Here is a 21569-nt window from a genome sequence, read left to right as displayed (position 1 = left end):
TGAGGTGCAAAGTCAAATTTGCTGGAGAAGCCCACTTACAAGGGATTACTTTTCCCTCTTGCTTCTTCCTTCTCCCTTGGTGCCCTGTTACAGACAGTGGGGGAATGGACACAAACTGGAGTAGGAGCTGTGCAGGCGACCCGAGTTTAAAATGAAATCACACAGAGTCTGCTTGGCTCTGTTCTCTCCCTGTCCCCTCGTCCCCTGGCTGTCCTTGGGGCTGTTCCTTAGATCCAGCCCCTGTCGTGCAGTATGTGCCACATCCTCCTGCAGCTCCACAGCCACATCAGGCGCGCCCCGGTGGCACTTGGCCATCACAGCCTCGCAGCGCTGGCCCCTGTCATCATCACACCTGGGCTTTGTAATCGAGCATTCCTTCTTGTGCCAAAATAGGAGCGGGATTCCCGGGAGCCTCTTAGTCCCGGCAGCGGGCACAGGGCCGGGGTTCCCCGCGGTGTAAGCACAGCGGAGCAGGGGATTAGCTCCAGGGCACTGCTGGCCGGCCAAGTCTCACTGCCCAGCCCGTGACACTGTTTCACTGACTCAGCCGAGGAGCAATTGACAGAAAGGATAGAAGGCTCTCAAATCCTGACTGGCAGGGGAGAGGATGAATAATGGTTAGATTTATTGTTTTGTTCCAAAGGCAGGCAGGCATGCAGTGAAACTAGCAGATGTCGGGTTCGGTGCCCACAAAGGGAGGCGTTTTCTTTGCGCCAGGTGCAGCAAAACTGCGTGGGATTCATTATTTCAGGATTTACGAGCTTTACACAGGCTCAAAAGCCAACCAGACAAGACCACGAAAGAGAAATCCATTGAGATCTCCGAGCACAAAGGCACATTGTTGGCTCTGGACGCGCCTGAGCCATGAGTCACCAGAGGCGGGGAAATGTCTCTACCCGCTTGCCCCGCTCTTTATCCTCAACCCCGGGCACCCGCTGTGGCTCGGCGAGGGCTGGAGGCAGATGGTGCGTGATGGACCCGTGCTTGAGGGAGTACAGCAGGTCATGTGCGAGCCTCACATCACCCCGGAGTTATTTAAGGTGAAAGGCTCGGAGCTGCCTCCTCCCCGGAGCGCCGCTTTGCAGCAGCGCAGCTCCGCGGGGCACACACAGAGCCCAGCTGGGCACGGGCAGCTTCGGCAATAAAAGCTATCTGCAGCGGTGTAATTTCCACGTCTCGTTTGTAGACGGTGCAATTGCTCTGTTGTGGCTCGGGAGTGCAAAGGTAGGAGCCTTATCAGCAGGACCCGGAGCTGCTGCCCGTAAACACACCTGTGCTTTGGGCAGCCAGCCGGGCCAGCCGCCCGTGCCGGGCGCGGCTCCGAGACCTTCCGAGTCCTGCCCAAAGGTTGTTTTATGTCACGGCGTGCCGTGTCCCCCGAGTCTCCCAGGCGAGGATTTGGGAGGTGTGAGAAGCGCTGCGTTGCCGAGCGATCGTTTCCTGATTGCACACACTTCCCAAAGACACCTGCGGGCGGCTGATAACAGGCTCTGACTGGAAATAACGCCGCGGCGGCACTTTGGTTTCCAACGAGTGGTTTGTCAATGAATCACTGAATCACTGACTCACAGAACGGCTGCGGTTGGAAGGGACCTCTGGAGATCATCCAGTCCAGCTCCTGCCAAGGGAGGGGGGACCCGGAGCAGGTGACACAGGTCCAGATGGGTTTGGGATGTCTCCAGAGAGGAGATTCCCACGACCTCCCTAAAGCAGAAAAGAAGAGCAAAATGGGAAAAATGTTTTCCCGTTCTGCTGCCACGTGCCATGGAAAAGTCCACTTGTGTCCATCAGAGCTCTCCCTAAAACACCGCTCTGACGGTCCGGGTACCACAGACACTGCTCCAGAGTCGGGGGCTGCTTCTCTGCTCCTGCCCAGGCACAGCTCCGCCTGCCTCGACGGCCGACATCGCAAGGGTGACCCCGAAAGGAGTTTTTCGATCCTGTCGGCTGGCACCACACGGGCCAGTCCGGGATGGGGGGAATGGGCAAATATGTGTGTTTTGTGCGTTTGGGGTTCAGTGTGGGTCACCACGGCTCGTGTCCCGGGCCGAGGGTCTCCTCTGTTTGAGGAGAGGGCGGTGCGGCCGGTTGCCAGCCCGGGGATGCGGCACCACCCCAGGTCACATCACCGCGGCCGGGACCCGCCGCCGTCCGGCAGCGCCGGGGCCCTTCCCGCGGGCAGCGGGGGCGGAGCGCTGACCCCGGCCGGAACGGGCGGCCCCGGCGCAGCCCGGCCCCGCGGGGACGGCCCTGCCCGGCCCGGGGGCGGTGCCGCGGGGCCGCCCCGGCGCGGCGGGGCCCGGCCCGCAGAGCCCCAGCGCCGCCGCCATGAGCAGCGCGGAGCCGCCGCTCGGCGCCGGGCCGCGGGCAGCGCCCGCCTGGCAGCGAGAGATCCTGGAGCGCAAGCGGGCCAAGCTGGCCGGGGCGGGCGGCGAGCCCGAGCCCCCGGCCGGGGAGCGGCTGGTGGTGGCGGAGAGCCTGGGCCCGCTCCGCGAGAACCCCTTCATGCGGCTGGAGAGCGAGCGGCGCCGGCTGCGGCAGGGGCGGCCCGGGCCCGGCGGCGCGGCGCGGCCGCTGCAGCAGCTGCTGGAGCTGTACAGCGCCGTGCCCGGCATCCGCACCATCCGCGCCGACAACATCCTCATCATCGAGTCCCGCGCCGACCCCGCCGCCTGCTTCGCCGCGGGGGACGCGCCGCCCGCCCGCCGCCGGGACCCGGCCGGCGCCGACCCGCTGCGGGAGCTGCTGGCCCGGCGCGGCGCCGCGCTCGCCGAGATCCGCGCCGACCAGGTCGTCATCTACGAGACGGCCGAGCCGGCGGAGCCGCCCGAAGCGGCCGAGCCGGGCACCGTCAGCCGCCTCCTGGAGAAGTTCGGGCAGCGGCCGCGGGGCCGCCGTCGCCGCGTCGGGGACGCGTTGACCGGGACCGGCGGGGCCGCGGCTCCGCCGCAGGTGGGACCGGGCGCTGTCCGGGCCGCGCCGCCCGCTCCGCCCGCGGGGCCCGGCTCCCCCCGCGCCCCCGCGCCCCTGCAGAAGGGCCCCGGCTTCCCCCGGGCTCCGGCGCCAAAGGCGGGACCGGCATCTCCGCCGGCGCTCCCGGCCGCCCCTCCGCCGCTCCCGGCTCCCCCCCGGGCTGCCACCCCCCCGGCGGCGCCGGTGTCCCCCCAGCCCGCGGTCCCGCTCCCGGCTCCCCCCCGGGCCGTCACCCCTCCGCCCACCGCCCCGCCGCGGGTTGTCACTCCCCCGCCCACGGTGTCCCCTCGGGCCGTCACCCCCCAACCCGCGGCACCCCCGGAGGCTGCTGTCACCCCCCAGCCCGCACCACCTCCCCGGGCTGTCACCCCTCAGCCCGCGCCCCCCCAGCCCACCCCGGCTCCCCCTCGGGCTGCAGCCCCCCAGGCGGTCCCAGCCGCCCCCAAGGCTGCGGCTCCTCAGGCCAACTGCTTTCTCCACAAGATCAGCTCCAACTCCTTCACGGTCACACCGCGGGGGCAGCCCCCCGGCAGCCGCGGCCCCGAGCCCGGGGCCGGCCCCGCCGGCCGCCCCGCGACGCCCAAGGGGCCACCAGTGCCATCCAGCAGCCCTTCCCATGCCAGAGCCAACGCCAGGAGGCCAAAGCCGGAGGAGGCCGAGGTGGCCGTGTCGCCCGTGCCCAGTGCCAGTCCGGCCCCCAGTGCCACCGGCGCCACTCGGCCGCTCTCCGCCTCAGCCCCCCGCGCCGGGGGCTCCTTCGAAATCCACCCGGCCCCCAAGCCCGACTTGGCGGCCATCCCAGCCCACGACCTGCAGGCACAGGCCCTGGCCAAGCTGCGCCTGAATTCCCGCAATTCCTTCGTCTTCGTGCCCCGCCGGGAGGGCAGCCCGGCTCAGCGGCCGGCGCAGATTGCCAGGCCGGGGCCACCGCCACCGCCCGCGGAGGAGAAGGCACCCAAGGAGCCCCCGAGGGCCTCCGCCCCGGAGCAGGAAGAGCCCATCACTTCCCCGCCGCCGCCTCTGGATCCCTTGGTACCCGTGACTTACATCGATGACATCGTGGAGCCGGACGGCGGGGCCGGCCCGCCTGCGAGGACGGGGAGCTTGGCGGATCAGCCCGGAGGAGCTGGCCCCGACCTGGAGATGGAGTTTTCCTCCGTGCCCCTCTACAGACCGCACTCTGCCCCCCAGCAGAGGGGAGGCAGCACCTTCACTGTCGTGCCCAAAAGGAAGCCCGTGGCCCCTGGGCTGCAGGCTCTTGCTGATGCCAGCGGAAGGCCACAGCGGGAGGAAGAGGAGGAGGAGGAGGAGAGCAAAGGAAGAGGCAAAGCCGTGGAGAACGCTGACGGGCCCCAAGTGGGGATATCCCATAAAAAGCGCTACCCCACGGTGAACGAGATCGAAGTGATCGGGGGGTACCTGTCCCTGGAGAGGTCCTGCATGAGCAAGACGGGCTCACGCCGTAAGAAGGTAACCGGGCCCCTCTGTGCTCAGCGGCCAGGCTGGCAGGGGCCCCGTGCTGCTTTGGCTTTGGCTTCTCATCAGGCTCCGGTGGGAGCACGGGCAGTGTGTTTGCCCCTTGTGGGAACCACAGGCTGCCCTCAGAGCTGGCTGAAGCAGGGGGTAAAACAGACTCAGAGGTGAAGCTTTGGGGCTGGTGGAAAACAGGAGAGGGAAGGTGTAACTCCACCACACTGATGCAAAGGGCATTTCAGAACAGTGAGGAAAGAAACAGGGATTAATATTTCTCATGGTATATCTAGTATTAGGAGAGTTTGAAACTTCTTGCAAGTCCAGTGTCTTGTTTGCTTTTTCTGTCTCCTGGAACTTCAAAGAGCCTGAGTACCAGAGCTGGGAGATGGGACTTGGCATATTGAATGGAATTTGCCCTCGGGGAGGGTGCACTGGGGTCTGTCCACAAAGCAGCTGAGGGTGGGATATGTCCTGTGATAACTGCAGGGCCTGTCCCACCCCATCCCTTCTTGGAGATATGATAATGGAAAGTAAAGTATTTCAGGAATTTAGGAAATCAGGGGGAGCTGTGTGGTTTGAAGAGCTGTGGGCTTGTCCTCCCAACTCTGCTCACTGTGTCTGAGGGGCTGGACATGTTGAGCTGCCCGTAGTCACTTGGGCAGCGTGGCTTTGGCATCTTCCCTGCATTAGTGATCTATTGATAGAGGCTCAAGAATTAGGTCTCGATTAGGCAGAAAGAGATCAGCAAGAACTTAACTCCCATTGATAGGATTATACCACCTGCTTGTTCTGGATGTGCAGCTCCAGCCCTGAAGATCCAAGAGATCCTCCAAATGCCTTTGGAGTGAGCGAATGCCAGATTTTCTCACAGCTTGGGGAGTAATATAGATCCTTGTGAGCCCTAAATTAAGAATCAGTCTTTGTAGGGCTTGGTGAAATGCATCTGGATGTGATCAGAGGAGTGGGGGAGAGTTGTTTGGCTCCGAAAGCAGCACACTGAGGTGGCAGATCCCGACTTTTTGGGCTGTGATGTGATAAGTTTTTCTGTAGTGGGAGTTGTTGGACATTTCCGTTACCCAAATCCAAGCAGATAACTGAGGGACTGAATGCACATGGGTGCCTGAGGCGCTGAGCATTATAATTTGAGGAAATCCTTTGAGCAGGATGCATCTCATTTGAAGGGAGGCAGGGAGTGCTGCCTCCCTGGCTTAACGCTGTCAAATTCCTCCCTAAGCACATGAAGCCTGTGGTAATTTGATGGTGGCTAATGCAGGGAGCAGGTCTGGAGCACCTTGACATCCAGGACAAGCAAATGAGCAGGAGTGTTGATTGTTGCTCAGTGCTCCTGAAGTTTTTCCTTGTTTTCCTACAGGGAAATGTTTGGTTAAACACCTGCTAGCTTGCACTCATTGCAGTTGTTTTGCCTCAGGTTCGGTTTGGGGTGTTAATTTGATTTACAACAAATCAGGTGTGTGGTACAAATGGTGAAAATATTTATACAGGATGTTATGTTGTGAGTGCTCTTAGGCTGGAGCAGAGGACACAGAGGGAATCATGTGGGATGGTCACATTTGGGTAAGCCCTACTTCTGATGGAGCTGAGGAGCTGATCTTTCTGAGCAGGGGATGCTGTTGGGGCACAAAGAACAAAGCCTCAAGTAAAAACAATTAAATGGTGCACAGTGGAAGGTGTCCTTAACAGCACAAAAAGCAGAGAGGGAGATGAGCACAAGTCCAATGCAGTGACTGAATTATTCTTTGGTTGGTCAAACCCAGAGAAGCTGTGACATGTCCAGCCCTGGAGGTGTCTGAAACTTGCCACGGGAAAGCTTTGAGCAACTGGCAGGTCAGTCCTGCTTAAGGCAGGAGTTTGGGTTAGAGATCCAGAGGACCTTTCCCATCCTAAAACATGGTGTGACATTGGTTAACTACTGTTTTGTGTGTCAGTGGTGGATTTGTGTGACATTGGGCAGGTCATGGAGCTTCTCTGGCCCTGTTCTTATCAGCTTAACAGCATTAAGTGCCCTGCTGTGCAGCTGAGGTGCCAAATACTGGACACACAGCTATTCCCTGAGAACTGTGTGTGGGGTCCCTGCAGGAGAACTTGTGTAAACATTTGCTTTCTGAGAGGAGAGAGATTAAAAGGCAAAGGAGTAACTGCCTGTTATATTTGAAGAACTCAGGAAGCTGAAACAAATAGGGAACCTTTGATAAATAAGGTCGAGTTGAAGGAAGTAGTCAAGATACAAGTTTCTGGGTGAAATTAAATGTGGTGTGAGAGAAACGCCCATTTTTCTTTTGGTTCCCTTCCTGCTCAGTCAAGCACAGAGTATGACTCTGTAGCCAGGATCTAGAAGATGCTGATGGTGGACAAATGGAAGGATTTCTGTTTACTCTTGACCTAGAGGATGTTTGTGGCTTTTACTCTGGATAATAAGGCTGAGTGTTGATGCCTGAAAAGGAAGGAGCTCGTATTAGGATGCATTCCTTGGTTTCTTCCCAAGAGATCACTCTGTGTCTCCAAGGCAACCAGCCAAAAACAAGAGTTCTGTTTTGTAGCTGTGTTGGGGTTTTCAGAAACTTGATTTTGGCCTGAATTGGGCAGAAGCAGACTTCTTGTGAGTTAGGAGCTGCAGTTGTTTGCTAAAACAAATTCACTTTCTCTTTTGGGGTGTCAAAACCCGATGCTGGTTTGAGTGAGCAGCTTCCTGTCTTCCGGGGTGAACAAGCCCTTCTTGTGCCAAAGCATCTTCCTTTCCAAACCTTGTTTTTTAAAAGGTCTTTAATTATGCTCCACACTCAAGAAAGTAGTGTTTAGTGAAACTTCAAGAACTTGTAAAAATTTAACTGTTTGCTGATGCCCAGCAGGAATCTGGGAGATAAACAGCAGGTCAGCAGAGTCTGGAAATGCTGTGGATGAGTGGGTGTCTGTGCAGTCAGGGGTAATAATTTATTAGGAAGGAGGGTGTCAGCCCTGCCAGTTAGACCCCACTGTTCTCTGAGATGCAAATGGTGTTTTTCTTCAAATGTAGAAATTCAGCCTCCCTTTTCCATCCCCATGTCTGGCCACTGATTGTCCCACTGTGGTAGAGGTGCCAGCAAAATGGAGCTGATGTGGTCCGTGCCCTCTGATCCACATCCTCCATGGCTTTTTGGGAGGGTGGCTGGGACAGGCTGGGAGTGGCTTCCAGCTCTGCTCTGCACAGAAGGAGCTCCTGCCCCTGCTCCTGGCTGCTGACAGTGCCTGTGGGACTTGTGACTTTGTTGTGGCCTGAGGGATGCTGCTGCTTCAAGGCCTTTCAGGATAAACAGCTTTATGGCTCCTGCCAGATTTTCAGATGTGTGAAGCAGCTGTTGCTTTGGGGGTTGGAGCTGGAGCTTGGTGAGGGAGAGGAAGATGATGTATTGGAAATAAAAAATCTGTTCCCAGCTCTGTTGTGGAGCTGCTGTGGGAGGACAGGGGCTGTGAAGGTCGGTTTGGGCTGTGTCTGATGGGACACATCAGGATCTGCAGGTGGGGGACAGAGCCCCAGCCCTGCTCACCCTGGGGGCTGGATGAGCTGGAGCTCCTGTGCTCCTGCAGGGGTTTAGGTGCCCTTCAGGGCTGTTCATCTGCTCCGGGGCTGTTTTGAGACCTCTCCAGGCAGCACCAACAGCAGTTCAGATGGGACTCAGTCTGAGAAGTGTGTTTGCAGCTCTGAAGGGATGTGCCAGGAGCTCCTGGGCAGCTGCTGGAGGAGCTGGCTGAGCTCTCAGAGGGGACAGGATACATGTGCAGGGGTGGAAGGAGACCTACTGACCTTTATTCTAAACTGGGTGTGGGGCAGAGGATGCAGCACACTGTTGGTGACCTCTGCTCAGGGCTCCTCTTTGTACTCTGTTATTGCAGAGAAGTAAACGCATTTCAGCAGTGCCAGGAGGAAGGGAAGGCTTTGCTTCAGGATGTGGATCTTTGGGATCACAGAGGATTAAATCTTGCTCATCTGAGCTGACAAGAGTCAGTGGTGGCTTGGTTACCTGCCAGAATAACATCCAATAAAGTTGTCAGTGAGATAGAAATCTGGATTTCTGCAGAACGTGGTTGGAGTGAGAGCTGGGAAGAACAGAGCACTGCAGAGCCAGCCAGGCTCCCCACGAGCAGTCACTGGCTTTAGGCTTCAGGCTCTCCTCTTGTTGGAGGCTGGATTCTGCCCTGACCCTGCTCCTTCAGTGTGTCCCTCCTGCAGTGCATCCCAAGTGTTTTCCTCTCAGGGATCCCATACCTCCTGGAGATCTGCAGGCAAGGTGAATGAATTCTGGCCAGGCCACCCCAAGTCCTGTGAATAACGGGACCTGAGAGCCAGCAGACATCAGGTTGTTGATGGGTTTAATGTTTTGTGCTTGTAACAGCTGGCAGTTTGCCGTGTGCTGGCAGGCGAGTCGCAGCCCAGTGTGAGCAGGGATTACAGGAACAAGGCTGCTGGGATCCAAACAGTTGGAGTCTAAAGCTAAATTGTCTTCAGAGATGTTCAGCTGAACTTCAAAAAGTTCCAGCTTACACAAACCTTAGCGTGGTCCATGTCGTAACCTTTTGAGCTGCGTAATGCCCGAGTGTGGCTTCCAAATTCCCACTTAAAAGTCTGTTAAAAAATTATTTTAAATGCCGCTCAGATTTGATCATGGGCAGCAGCTTTGTTGGTCTAACCTGTTGAACTTCTTGCTCTGTAGTTTTCCATCTGTTCAGTTCTGCTGGAGATGGTCTCCTGTGAGAACCAGGTGCAGGCTTGGGATGTTGGCAGGGATCAACATTTCCAGCTGTTGCCCAGACCTGTTTGGAGCCAGTCTGCACAGTGTGGAGTCTAAATACTGGTGGCTGCCTGAAGTTTTTTTTTTTTTTCGCAACGTATAACACAAGTAAATTAACCATAACTCAAGTAAACTAATCTGGTGGTAGAAGAAGAAGTCTCTCTGCAAAATTTCCTTTGATTATGTCATCTCTGTGTCTTGGAGGGGTCAGGGCAGAGATTTGTGTTCTTTAGCTCTTGGAGAACTGTGTGTTCCTGTTCTATTTTCTGTCTCTGGCTGTGCTGTGCTGGGGCAGATTCATTTGCCACCCTTAAGGAGGGGCCATGGCAGTATTTGACGTGGATATATTGCATTTTTAGGAGATGAGGTCAGCAGTGATAAGTCATGCTCAGGAAATAAGTGTTTTGGATGATGAAGTGCTGTCCCTGCCCTGCAGAGATGATCTCCATTAGCTGTCAGATGGCAGCAGGCTCTTTCACCCAGACAGTGCCATTTTCCTGCCCTTTGCTAATTCCACTGATTTTTTTTCTGTGATGTTGACAGCTGAAGACTGGAAATCAGAATTTGCTGCAGTTACAGCTTTTAAACCACTTCACAAGCTGCCCCTGAGGCTGTCAGTGGGGCAGTGGGTGGTTTTTTGTTTTCCTGCTGCATGCCAGCACCTTGAAGTGCTGAGACTTGGTTGTATGAAACCCTGGCAGAGCAGATGAGACAAGTTTATTTCACTTCTGTAGTGGGAAACTTTCTGTGGCTGAGGCTCTGCATGGCCTCACCACTCCCCTGCTTCTTCTCCTTCTGCAGTGACAATCTGAGCTGGTCCCAAATTCCCTTGGTTCTCTTGCCCCCATGTCCTGTTAGCCCTGCAGGGAATGGGACAGAAGGGCTAAAATAGAAACTCTTACGCAAATAAGAGCCGAGCCTGGCTTTGAAGCTGGTTAGGACGTGCCCAGGGCTCAGCCTGCCCCAGAGCTTGAGAGGAGATTTGAAATACTTTGTGCTCTGAACTCTAATCACGAGGATTACAGTTAACGTTTTCCTAATCAGTTTCCCTAATCTGTGGACCAGATTGGAGATGGTTTATCATTTCCCTCCATCTCAAGGATTCAGTTTGTTTCGGGTTTGGGTTTTCCTTCCCACTCTGGTTTTTCCAGTATGCGGTCACGGTGTTCTGAGAAGAGCAGAGGGAGGACACTGGGGTGGCTGGGGCAGGAGTCCTGCTGGTCTGTGTCATGTGTAGGGAACAGTAGGGAAAATAAAAATATTTACTTTCTGGGTGCAGTGGCAGTAAATGAAATCTGGATAAGAGCTGCTGCAGCAGCATCTCCTTCACCTCAGGAGTTGTGCTCATCCCCCTTCCAAGTGAAACCTGAATTTAAAAGCTGTTTACAACACAGACTCTTCCAGTGACTGCAGCAGTCTGTGGGGCTGGGAGGATATCCCTGTTTGCCAGTTTGTGTAGGAAGAGTCACATGAAGTGTCTGTATCACACAGAGCGACTTCACAAACATCCTGGGAAAATCTGGGCTGGAGGAACTCGGCGCTGATGTTTTCCGAGAAGTGCCCTTTGAGTGATCTTGGGAACCTGGCAGGATGGAGCTGCTGCTTTGTGGGCATTGGAGGGATGTAGGAAATATCTCAGACAAAACACTTGTGTGTGTAGGGAAATTGTGTTGCTTGCAGCTGGTGAAAAAGCAGCTCTGAGGGTACATCCCTGAAGCTCCTGGTGAACCTGCTGCACTTGCTTCTCATCAAGGAAGTTCCTTTTACATGTTAAAAGAGAGGAGAAGGGCAAGAGAGACATGAACTCTGTTATGCAGGTGATACTGTTCACATCATGGGAGCCTTTTGGTGCTGAATGAGCCTCTCTCTGTTTCCCATGGAATGATGCTCCGTGGGTCCCATTCCAGCACCAAACCCAGGTATTTTTGTGAGCTGCTCTGGGCAGTCTGGGTTGCACAGAAATGTTTGTGGTTGGCCTCTCCCAGCGCTGCACCTTGTTGTAGCTACAAATGGGCTGCTCAGAGCTGCCTGTGAAATCCTCTGCTCTTGGGGAGCTCTCTGTTTTTTATGAGGACACCAAGTCTTGACACTAATTGTACCTTATCCTGCTCCCTTTGTGTATTCAGATGAGATTTGTTTTGTACTAGTAGGGAGATTTCTCTGGTTCTTGGGGGCCAAGTAAGTAATTTTTGAATTGCTCCTTAAGCTCTGGCTGGTGGAAGGCTCTGGCTCCTCTTCCTGCAGATGTGAGGAGAATAAAGGGCTCCCAGGGTGAATGGCTGCTCTGTGCCCTGGCACACTGGGGCTCCAGCTGTGCTTGTGTGGGCACTGGAATCTCCCCTTGTCCTGCACAGTGAAGGGAAGAGTTAACCAAGCCACCTGCCCCACATGCTCTTGGGGCTGTCCCTACCCTGTCCTCTCTCATCAGGAATTTGAAACTTGCCCGTGTCTTGCACAAGGAGTTTAATATTTCGAATCTCCATGCATTGCTCCTATCTGCCATGTGCTTCAGCATATTGATTACACAGAGCTGGCTTTGTGGCTTGCCTTGTAAATGGAGACTTTCTTGTTTTGCCTTGTGGCTTGGGAGCTGGGATGTGATCCTGGAGGAAATGTCTCCTTTGCCAGCCACACAGGACTTCCCTGACTTGCTTCTGCTGTGAATCTTTAGTGCTCTTAACTCCACTCAATAACTCATTGAGGTGCAGTTAATGGCTGAGCAAAAGTCAGTGTTACTCTCAGGAAAACTTCCTGGAAAACATAATCAAGTGATTCTATGATGTCATAGTCAGTTCCAGTTCCCCAAAACTCTTCTTTTTGTACCGAAAGACAGAAAAGGACATTTCTGAACTGCCATCTGCAGTTTTCTGGGCATACTTAGAATGCTTCAGCCATAGCAGTACAGAGTTAATCCGATATAGAAACCAAGCCTCAAGTCCCCCTCTGTTCCTCGGGACACTTGTCAGGGAAAAACCCTTTCTTTCTGTGTCAAGGAAAGGCTTTAGAGGCAGAAAAGCTTCTTATCTTCTGAATGATAGCAAATGCCTTGGTGATGTGCTGGTGCTTCGGCAGTCCCCAGGATACTATTCCAGGCTGCCCACATAGTTTGTGCCTGGAGTTATTCAACAATTTGGGCTGACACATGACTTTGTTTTCAGGACAAGCACAGACACAGACAGGCTCATTGCTAAGTCCAAAAAAAAAAAAAGGAGTTTTTCCCAAAAATCCCTTATCTAAAAGTTTATTTTCATGAGAGCTGTCTAGACCATTGACTGCAGGCTGCTGGGAAAAAAACTGAAGGTCTCTGCAGAGGTTTGGAGTTTTTGCACTGCTTTTCTGTTTCCTTTTACTCAATCTGCTGTTCTGTGAGACTGGTCAGGTGGGAAGAACAGGGTAAACCCTTTGGGATCTTTGACCACCATAAAGTCTCTGCTTCTACCCTGTTTCCAGTCTCAGAAGCAGTTGTTTGTCTGTGTAGAGACCTTCCCTCTCACTCCCTGGGAGCTGGGAGGTTGTTCTTTGTTAGAACCTCCTCTTTCTATGGGTCCTGAGCTTCCACCCACCAACTCAATGGGTTTGGAGCTTGAGCAGCTTTTCTGCCCAGCTCAGGGGCTGTTTGCAGCCCTCCCTGGGATGCTCTGTGTGCACAGGCTTGCTGACACACCCAGCTGGCTGCAGTTCAGGTATCAGGTGTGATGTCTTGTGCTTTCTTCACCTCGACCCAATCTTTAGACAACCAATGCAGCAGCAAATGTGCCTCGATGTGAGGTGGCACAGGAGTACAAGGTTCTTCAGAACACTTGTTTTTTCTGTGCTGGATCTCTCAGAGATGTCTTTGTGTTCATGCTGGATTGTCCACCTTTCCTGCAGATACCAGCCGAGTCTTGCTGTGCTTCTGAGAGGAGGCAATTTCCTTGTGGGGAGAAGAGGAGGGGCAGACTCTGATCTCTTGTCTGTGGTGACCAGGGACAGGACTCAGGGAACAGCTGGAGCTGGGACAGGGAGGCTCAGGCTGGAGATGAGGGAAAGGTTCTTCCCCCAGAGGGTGCTGGCACTGCCCAGGCTCCCCAGGGAATGGGCACGGCCCCGAGGCTGCCAGAGCTCCAGGAGCCTTTGGCCAGCGCTGCCAGGGATGCCCAGGGTGGGATTGGTGGGGCTCTGGGCAGGGACAGGGGCTGGGCTGGGTGATCCTGGTGGGTCCCTTCCAACTCAGCTTATTCTGTACTCCTGTAATAGACCAGGTGTGAAAAGCTGCTTTAAATCACACCCAGCAGCACCCTGCAGCCCCTGGATGTCCTGGGGAGTCAGTGCAGTCCCCAGGTTTGTCACTTGGGAATTACTGAGGACAGAGGATGATTAGAGGAAAATCAGTACGTGAAGAGAACGGGTCTTGATCCCTGGTGCTGCTCAGCTGTTTGGATCTGGTGAGGCACTTGGTGGGTTGGGACATGCTGGAGGTGCTGTGAGATGGCAGCAGGGCAGGGCTGGAGCCCAAGTTGTGCTTCACCATTTGCCATCCCATCCTGCTCCTCAAGGACAGAGCAGGGATGGCATCTCTGGCAGGAGCTCTGGGTTTGGGAGATGGGAACCACTCACAGGGAAGGGAGATGGGCTCAGTCCTTCTCAGCCCCCCTGTTCTGGGCTGCTCTGATGGGGATCAAATGCTGACTTGGACTCTCTCTGCTGGAATAAAATTATAGGATGATTTTATTCTTTTAATGCCTAGAACAATTACTTTTCCCAGACTGTTACAAGGTGAGGAATTGGATTGCCAAAGAGGTTTCAGTTTAAGAGGTGTAAACACCCAACGTTATCACATTGGCTTTGGCTCATAAGCCAAGCAGCAAATGTAATAATGGGTGGAGAAGAGAAAAACCACAATAAGGAGATTCCTTCTGGAGCTGAGGATGCAGATTAACCCCTGGAGACTTCCAGAGAGGCCCCTGGTGTGTGAGAAGCCATCGGATCTTTGCTCTGTCATTAATACTGCCTTGCAGATTTCTCATCTCCTTTTTGGAGGTGAGGTGGCTGCTGACTGTCATTGCTCAGTGTTGTAGGCTGGGTTCTATAAATTGGTTATTTTTGTCTTTAATAAATCTCTCTCTATGGGGTTCTTTGTTGGCGGGTCTGAGTGCAGCCTGAGTCCTCACAGCCTGACACAAGGTTGACTTCCCTTTTCTAAATGAGATCTGCATGACTACTCAGATTTACGCTTTGTTGGGCAATGTTTGCCCTGGCTTCTCTTTCCTGGATATTCTATTAGTCATTAATGTTTAAATCCTAGCAAATAGATAAATGATTTTTGCTATGGCAACAAGAACCTATCGGTTGAACAGCACAATATTTCCTGAAAAGCCTGCTTTACTCTTTCCCCTGTGTCTGATTGCTGGGCAGAATATTTTTATATATATATATATGTGTGTATATATATATATATATATATGGGTTTGGTTGGACCCTGGGTTTGTGACACAGCTGTGGGTGAAGCCTCTAGCTGAGCACAGAGTGACAAATCTTTGCAAACATCCACAGCTCAAGGGTGCAAAATTCTTCCTTGCCACAACTGGCAGCTGCTGCTGGGGCAGAAACAGGGAAAGCAGTGCTGAGACGGGCTGAGCAGAGGCCTCTGGCTGGGCTCCAGCGAGCTTGGCTCTGCTGGGACACGCTTTTCTTCTAAAGAAACGGCCCCTGTTGCCTTTTGTGTTCCCATAAAAGTCTTTGTGGTCTGGCAAGGCGCTGCTGGCTGTGCAAACCTGTTATCCGTGCCATGACTGGGGTCTTGGTTTTCCTTTTTAGCTGGTTCCCGAGACTGAAGCTGCCTGTGTTCCTTGCACACAGCACTCAGTTGTGCTCTGTAGCCACTCAGCATTTCTCTGCCCCGTGTGTCCCCTGGTTTTGCCTGAATGCTTTGCCCTCCCTGTTCTGTTGGGTCAAGCAGAGCTGCTTTGTGCTTCCCTGAAACCCCGTTGTGCTTAGAGAGGAGAGCTGGGGTGCTGCCACAGCAGGTTTTGGGGTTTGGGGCTCTCTCCCCATGGGCAGGGCTGACTGAGTGCCCCAGGGACTCTCCTGTGCCAGTGGCTGCTTGTGCCTCATGTTTGCTCTGCCTGGGTGTGCCCAGAGCTTTATTGCAGCCGTGGGGCTCTGCCTGGTGCAGGCTCTGGGAGCAGGGGCTGGGATCTGCTGGAGAGCAGGTCAGTGTGGTTTGGGGAAACTTGTGCCATAGTGCCCCTGTGCCACACACAACTGCCTGTGTGAGCCTTGCAGGTGGTCTGGGCCCTGGGTACCAGGGGCTGACTGCTCGCTCTGTGTCAAGGGCTCCAGAATTTCCTCCTGCTTGAATTGGCTGTGGAGAGTGGGAGCTGTTGAGTTTGGGGCTGTTGGTGTTCTCTCTGGGCTCTGTGTGGGATGTGGGTGTCTCCAGGCTGTTTCTGCTCCGTTCTGCGCTCTGGTTTTGCTCCCTGCTGAGGCTGTTTTCTCCTCCAGCACTGCACGCAACTTTGGTACAACCAGGACTCAAAGTCATTTTTCTTGGAGATTTCCTCCAGATAGCAGAAAACCAGGAACATTTAGTTCCATCTCCCAAGCTTAAATTCAAAACCCCAAGGCATGTCTCTCCTGTCTGCTTTGTTTTCCGTGTTTAGCCAAGTATTTCTTGCCCTTCAGTGCCATTGGCAGCACTGGCAAGTGGCCTGTGTGCAGTTTCTGGTTCTGGGGTAGCTCATGGGCTTCCAGGAGCCCTGGGCACCTCCACCCTCGTGGCCTTTGTGCCTGGCAGTGTGGCTCATCCCCACAGGACAGACACCACATTGTGAGCCTGGCTCGGATCAGGGAGCATCTAGGTCAGCAGCAGGGATGGGAAATTCACAGAGCAGCAACTGGGATGCTCTCAGCTTCAGGACCATTTAACTCCAACCCCTTTTCTATGAAATAGAATCACTCTTCTCCTCGTGTGTCATTTGGGGAGACTCAGTGAGGCTGGGGCAGGGAGTGGGGAAAGGCAGCTGCTTCCCTCCATGCAGTTTCCATCCTGCCTTCTCCTGGGAGCAGAGGAAGTGAGCCAGCCTGTGTCCAAGGTCCATCCTGCCCTGGGGCAGAGCAGCACAGAGCTCCAGCTGTGGTTTGCAGTGTGGAGGAGCTGCTGCTCCATTACCCAGATTTGAACTAAGCTCCCCTTGCTGCTTTGTTGAAAAGCAGCAGTGAAATGCTCCCTGTCCTGCCCTGATCCCTCCAGAGCTCCTGTGCATGGGCAGCACAGGTGGCACTGAGTCCTCCTGGCAGCTCTGGCCCTTGGGGACATCTAGGTGGGACTTGGGAGCCCCTAACAGTGTCACTCCAGTGCTCCCACTGCTGCTGTGACAGGAAATGGGTGCACCTGGGCACTGGTGCTTGAGGGCTGCATGGGACCAGGGGTCACTTCCCAGCCTCTGGGGATTTTGTGTATGACAGAAATATGGGATAAATGTGCTGTACCTGTCCCTGGCCAGTCATTCCACAGCATCTGGAGAGATCAGAACCATCCTGTCACAAGCTGCCATGTCCTTTCCATTCTGTTCATAACCCTATTAGCTGAATTTTAATTGTATTTAGAAGTAAAGGGATCATAACACCCTTTTAGACAGCTGCTCCTGAACCTTGATCTGTGTTGGCTAAAATACTTCCCTACTTCTGGCATGAACTACTCCTGGCAAGCTTATCCTCCTTGTTTTGTCTGATGTGTGCTGGCATCAGCAGTTTCCTGCTCCTTGGTGGTTATTTTCTGGAGTACTTAAAAAGAACTGTTATTCTTTTTCTCCACCTTCACTTTTGTTGGTGTGAAGTTTTTGCCAGTGAATCTCCTCTGCACCTGTTGAGGTGACCTGTAACCAGATCCCTGGAGCACAGCGGTAGATAATGATTAGGACAGGCAGGGCTGCAGGGGAACAAACCCTTCCCTCAGCTTGACTTTTCAGCTTGGACGAGCACATCTGGAGTTTCTGCCACCACCTGCTGGGTGTTACAGGGAGGAGAGAGCCAGGCAGACCCTATTTCCAGCAGAAATGCCTTGCTTCTTTCCTGGTTTATTTAAGCAGTGTCCTAGTGATGATTACAGTCCTATAGCCAATCCCAAATTTTCTTCCTCAGTTATTCACAGGTGATGAACTTCTCTTAGTGCAAGGGTTGCTCTTAAACTCCATTTTTAGTGGTTTTGCTCTCCAGTTTTCTTCATGACCATAAAATTCTGACTAGCCCTTGATGAACTCTAGTGTTAGAGTCACTTTCATTTCTCAGTTTCCCAGTTACTGTGGAAAGGTCAATAGTGACAGTACTAGATAAAACTGGTTTCAATCCAGAACCTTTAAGGCCTCCCCCTTGTCCAATATTTTCCCTGTCTACTACCAGCTGTTACCATCTCTGCTTTAGCTGCTTTCTTCTTTTCATTTCTGGTTTTAAGCTATGTTTAATGTAGCTTAAATAGCTCTTTGCCAGAATATCCTCCTAAGACTGGAGTCCTGATCATGGATGTTTCTGTTTTCTGGAGCTTGGATACACAAAATTAGCAGGAATTAGCAAGGTCACCTTTCCAACATGTGGGTGCTTTCCTGCTTGTCTCTCCCATGAGAGACATGGTGGCAGCTTCTCCTGGGTGCTGGGTAGCAGTGTGAGGTGCTGGCAGAGGGCACAAAGACAGAGGTACTCCAGACCCCTGGGCCTCCTGCCTCCATCCTCCATTTGGCTCTGCCCTTGGGGTTTCCCTCAGCGTGGCAAGAGATCCACCAAGGCACTTGGGGAGGGATTGGGGGATCTGCAGTGGCTGCTTTAAACCAGGGGCAGCCCTGGTGTGTGCAGTGGCCTGTGCCAGAGCCAGCCTGGGGACCAGCAGCTTCTTTGCTTCTCTCTGATAATTCTCCTTTGCTTTGCCCAGATGAAGATCTCTTTCAACGAGACAAGTTTGCAGACGATGTTTGAGTACCCCTCGGAGAGCTCCCTGGCAGAAGAGGATGAGGAAGAGGAAGGACATGCTTTGGAAACAGAGGAGGAAAAATCTCGTACCTTCTACGTTCCACGCCCAAATGGCACTTTGCATCCCAGTACAGCTAACTCAGGTGAGTGAGGCACTGTGTTGGCACCCTGGGGTTTCTGGTGGTGTCTGGGGCTCCACATAGGTGGAAATGCTGATATGGAGGTGAACAGGGAGCTGCAGCTTCCAGCATGTCCCTGCTGGGATCCTGGTCCTCACTTATTTTTGGGGTGGTGAGGAATGTTCACCTCATCTTTGTCCTTCCAGCAGATTTATCCAGCTACACCCCAAAGCACTCCGTGAAGTTCAGCGAGTGGCAGGAGCAGAAGTATGAGGGTCCTGCTGCCGAGGGACCCCTCCCAAAGGAAGCTGATTCCCAGGGAAACCAAGTTATGGTGAGGCTATAAATGAGCAACTCTTGTCCTCTCTTGTGGCCTGGGGTTTGTTCCAGGCAGTGGATGAGACAGGATGTGCCTTTCCCTGCACACCTGTGCTTGTGTTCCTGCCCAGGGAGCTGTGTCACTGCTCCCAAAGGCACCAACACTGTCCCACTGCCACTACCACACCTGCCCCTCCCCGGCTGTGAGAAGGAAACTCAAGGCAGCTGGGACACTGTGCTCAGCACAGGAAAGACATGGATCTGTTGGAATAAGTCCAGAGGAAGCCATGGAGATGCTCCAAGGGCTGGAGCCCTCTGCTCTGGAGCCAGGCTGGGAGAGCTGTGGGGTGTTCAACTGGAGGAATGCTCCAGGAAGACTTCAGAGCCCCTTCCAGGGCCTGAAGAGGGCTTATAAAAACCAGAGAGATTGATTTTTCTTTTTTTAATTTTCAACATGGGCGGGTGATATGACAACGGGGAATGGTTTTAAACTAAAAGAGACGAGATTTAGATTAGATATTGGGAAGAAAATGTTCCCTGTGATGGTGGTAAAGCCGTGGCACAGGGTGGCTGCCCCTGGATCCCTGGCAGTGTCCAAGGCCAGGTTGGATGGGGCTTAGAGTGACCTGGGATAGTGCAGGGTGTCCCTGCTCCTGGCAGGAGGTTGGAACAAGATGGGTTTTAGATCCCTTCCAACCCAAACCATTGCGGGACTTTCTGGTACTCCAGGGCACGTTTGGAGGGGGGCAGTAATTAAACGCACCCGGTTAGCCCGGGCAAGGTGCCAAGGCACCACCCAAGGGTGAGGGGCTCCTTTGGCCGGCTCTGACGGCACCGCGGTCTCCCTGTGCTCTGCCCACAGCTCACCCCGGCGGAGAAGGGCGGTCTCTCGGATTTCAGCAGCGAGCCCGCGCTCTATTTCTGAGGCTGCTCCGCGGTGCTGCAGCAGCGGCTGCTGGGCAGGATGGGGCAGTGCAGCCGCCGTGTCCACACGGGAACAGCCACCGGAACCGCCCCCAAACCGCGGCTTTCCCCGGATCCTGCTGCCAAGGGTGGACCAGATGCTCCCGGGCGTCTCCGGAGAATATTTGCACTGGATTTTGGGACCGAATTACTGCTTTCAAGGCATATGATTTATTCTGCCTGTGGCCTTGCATATTCCTTGTTCAAGATCAGCTGCCAGTGTGGCCAAGTGTTGGAAGGACATCTGTAATCCTGGGATGGATGTTGATTTTTCTCAGTGCTTGTCTGAATCCAGACACTGTGCAGGGTCTGGACAGCTTTTGCAGCCCTTCTCCCCCGTGCAGGATGGCTCTGGAGTTGGAGCAGTGGGCAGTTAGCTGGGTTCAACAGCATGACTGTGATTTGACACGTTGGGTGTCAGTTTGGAAAACCACTGAAGGTTCATGGTTTGTCCTTGGCATGTTTCCAGCTCTGGTTTCACTGAAACATGGAATTCATGTGCCAGTTAGGTGCTTGTGGAGTTCACTGAATACCCCGAGGGAGGGATGGGAAGAGCTATGAATACCTTTAGCTTTAGGTGTTATTTTTGCACCAATCAGTAGAGAAGTGTCCAGAGTGTCAAGCCTCTTGAAGATTCCCAAAACATTGGTCATAGTTTGGTCTGTCCTTCCAACTCTGGCATCCAGTCTCTGGGAATTGCTGGTTGTGCTCCAGTTTGCCAGCTCCTCTTGTTGCTTTATTCTAGATCTGATTGATCTCTCTGGTTGCTTCCTTCGAGCCACGCTTGCTCTGCTCCTCTAATCAAAGCACAGGAGGGCAGTTTCACTCCTTTCTTCTGCAGAACTTGAACAAGGAATGTGGGTTATTTTTGTTTTTTTTTCTAGGATTTTTATAGTTCTATTGTAATTGTTTAATGCAGCCAATATGCAAAGGAATCTGCTAGAATCTTCCATTCAAGTTTTCTACTACTGTAAACTCAGGGTCAAAATTGCACTCTGGAACAGATGGAGCAGTGCTGCTAATGTGATTTGTACTTTGGGATTAAAAGAGATGTGGTGAGAACAGATCCGGCCTCTTTGGGCTTTATGGAATGAGTGGTACCCTGGTTTGGGGTGTGATCCAAAGGAACAGGCTGGTATCTCTGATTAAATTTGATGGTCACTGGTTTGTCTATTATAGATGATGAATGTCTGCTCAAGTGACACTGGTGTGTGAACTGACAATGCTCTGCATACCTTGCACTTGGTTCGGTGACTTGTAGCAGCAAGGGAAGGTTGTTCTGCTGAAAAACACAAGATTAAATGTTAGAACATACCTACTTGTAGCTGTTCCCTTCTGCCCTGGGTGCCTAAATACTTTTGGAAAGATAATGAAAAAAGAAATTAGCTACTCAGTAGTTTGTTAGATGTTGGCTGGGGGACCACAAAGAAACGTTTTGCACCTCCTTGTCTGTTCCAAGCTAATTGGAGATCTGCTGCCTGTGTGACTTGCCAGGAGCAGGATGTGTCTGTAGTGCATCTGCCTGGGACATGACACAAGGACTCTGGAGTTCCACGTGTTGAGGCTTCTCCTGTTAATGAAATACTTCAGGATAAGGTGCTGAAACTGGGGTAGAATGAAGGAAAATGTGAGACTACTGGTGACTGCTAGATTTAAGGGGTGAGTTTTCAGCACAGCTTTTCTAGCAAAGAAAAGTCCCAGTGGAAGAGCCCAGGTCAGTTTAAGGCAGCTGTTTGTAGCACAACTGCAGGTGGCAAAGCAAAGCTGCTTTCAATCAAGTTAGGGACAAAGGGTCTGAACTAGCCCTGGATTAATTCTCCTATGGATCCATGAGGAATGCTAAAGAATGCTAAAGCAAACAGGTAAAGCGTGCAGCTCAAACACTGCTCTGGTTCTCATGTGAGCTAATTCTGTGCCTGCAGCCCTGGGGGCAGGACAGCCCTGGGGTGTGGGAGTGCAGAGTGTGCTGCTGACTCTCTGCTCCTTCTCCCAGCGGTTC

General features: G+C 53.5%; 1 protein-coding gene across 2 annotated transcripts; it reads left to right on the top strand.

Annotated features, from left to right (window-relative positions):
- The first annotated feature begins 2328 nt into the window (after window positions 1-2328).
- On the top strand, window positions 2329-20952 carry TPRN (taperin). 2 transcript variants are annotated; one of them, XM_066332515.1, is made up of 4 exons: window positions 2329-4443; window positions 18133-18313; window positions 18499-18623; window positions 19470-20952. In XM_066332515.1, exons 1-4 carry the CDS (start codon window positions 2329-2331, stop codon window positions 19530-19532), a joined length of 2484 nt encoding a protein of 827 aa, XP_066188612.1. In that variant the 3' UTR covers window positions 19533-20952. The 2 variants fall into 2 exon arrangements, with proteins under 2 accessions (XP_066188612.1, XP_066188611.1); XM_066332514.1 differs by having other exon boundaries at window positions 18496-18623.
- Window positions 20953-21569: the final 617 nt, after the last annotated feature.

The sequence above is a fragment of the Sylvia atricapilla genome, chromosome 19 (genome assembly GCF_009819655.1).
Source record: "Sylvia atricapilla isolate bSylAtr1 chromosome 19, bSylAtr1.pri, whole genome shotgun sequence".
In the NCBI taxonomy this organism is placed as follows: Eukaryota; Metazoa; Chordata; class Aves; order Passeriformes; family Sylviidae; genus Sylvia; species Sylvia atricapilla.
Note: the sequence above shows the minus strand (reverse complement) of the source record. Positions and strands in the feature narration are given on the sequence as shown.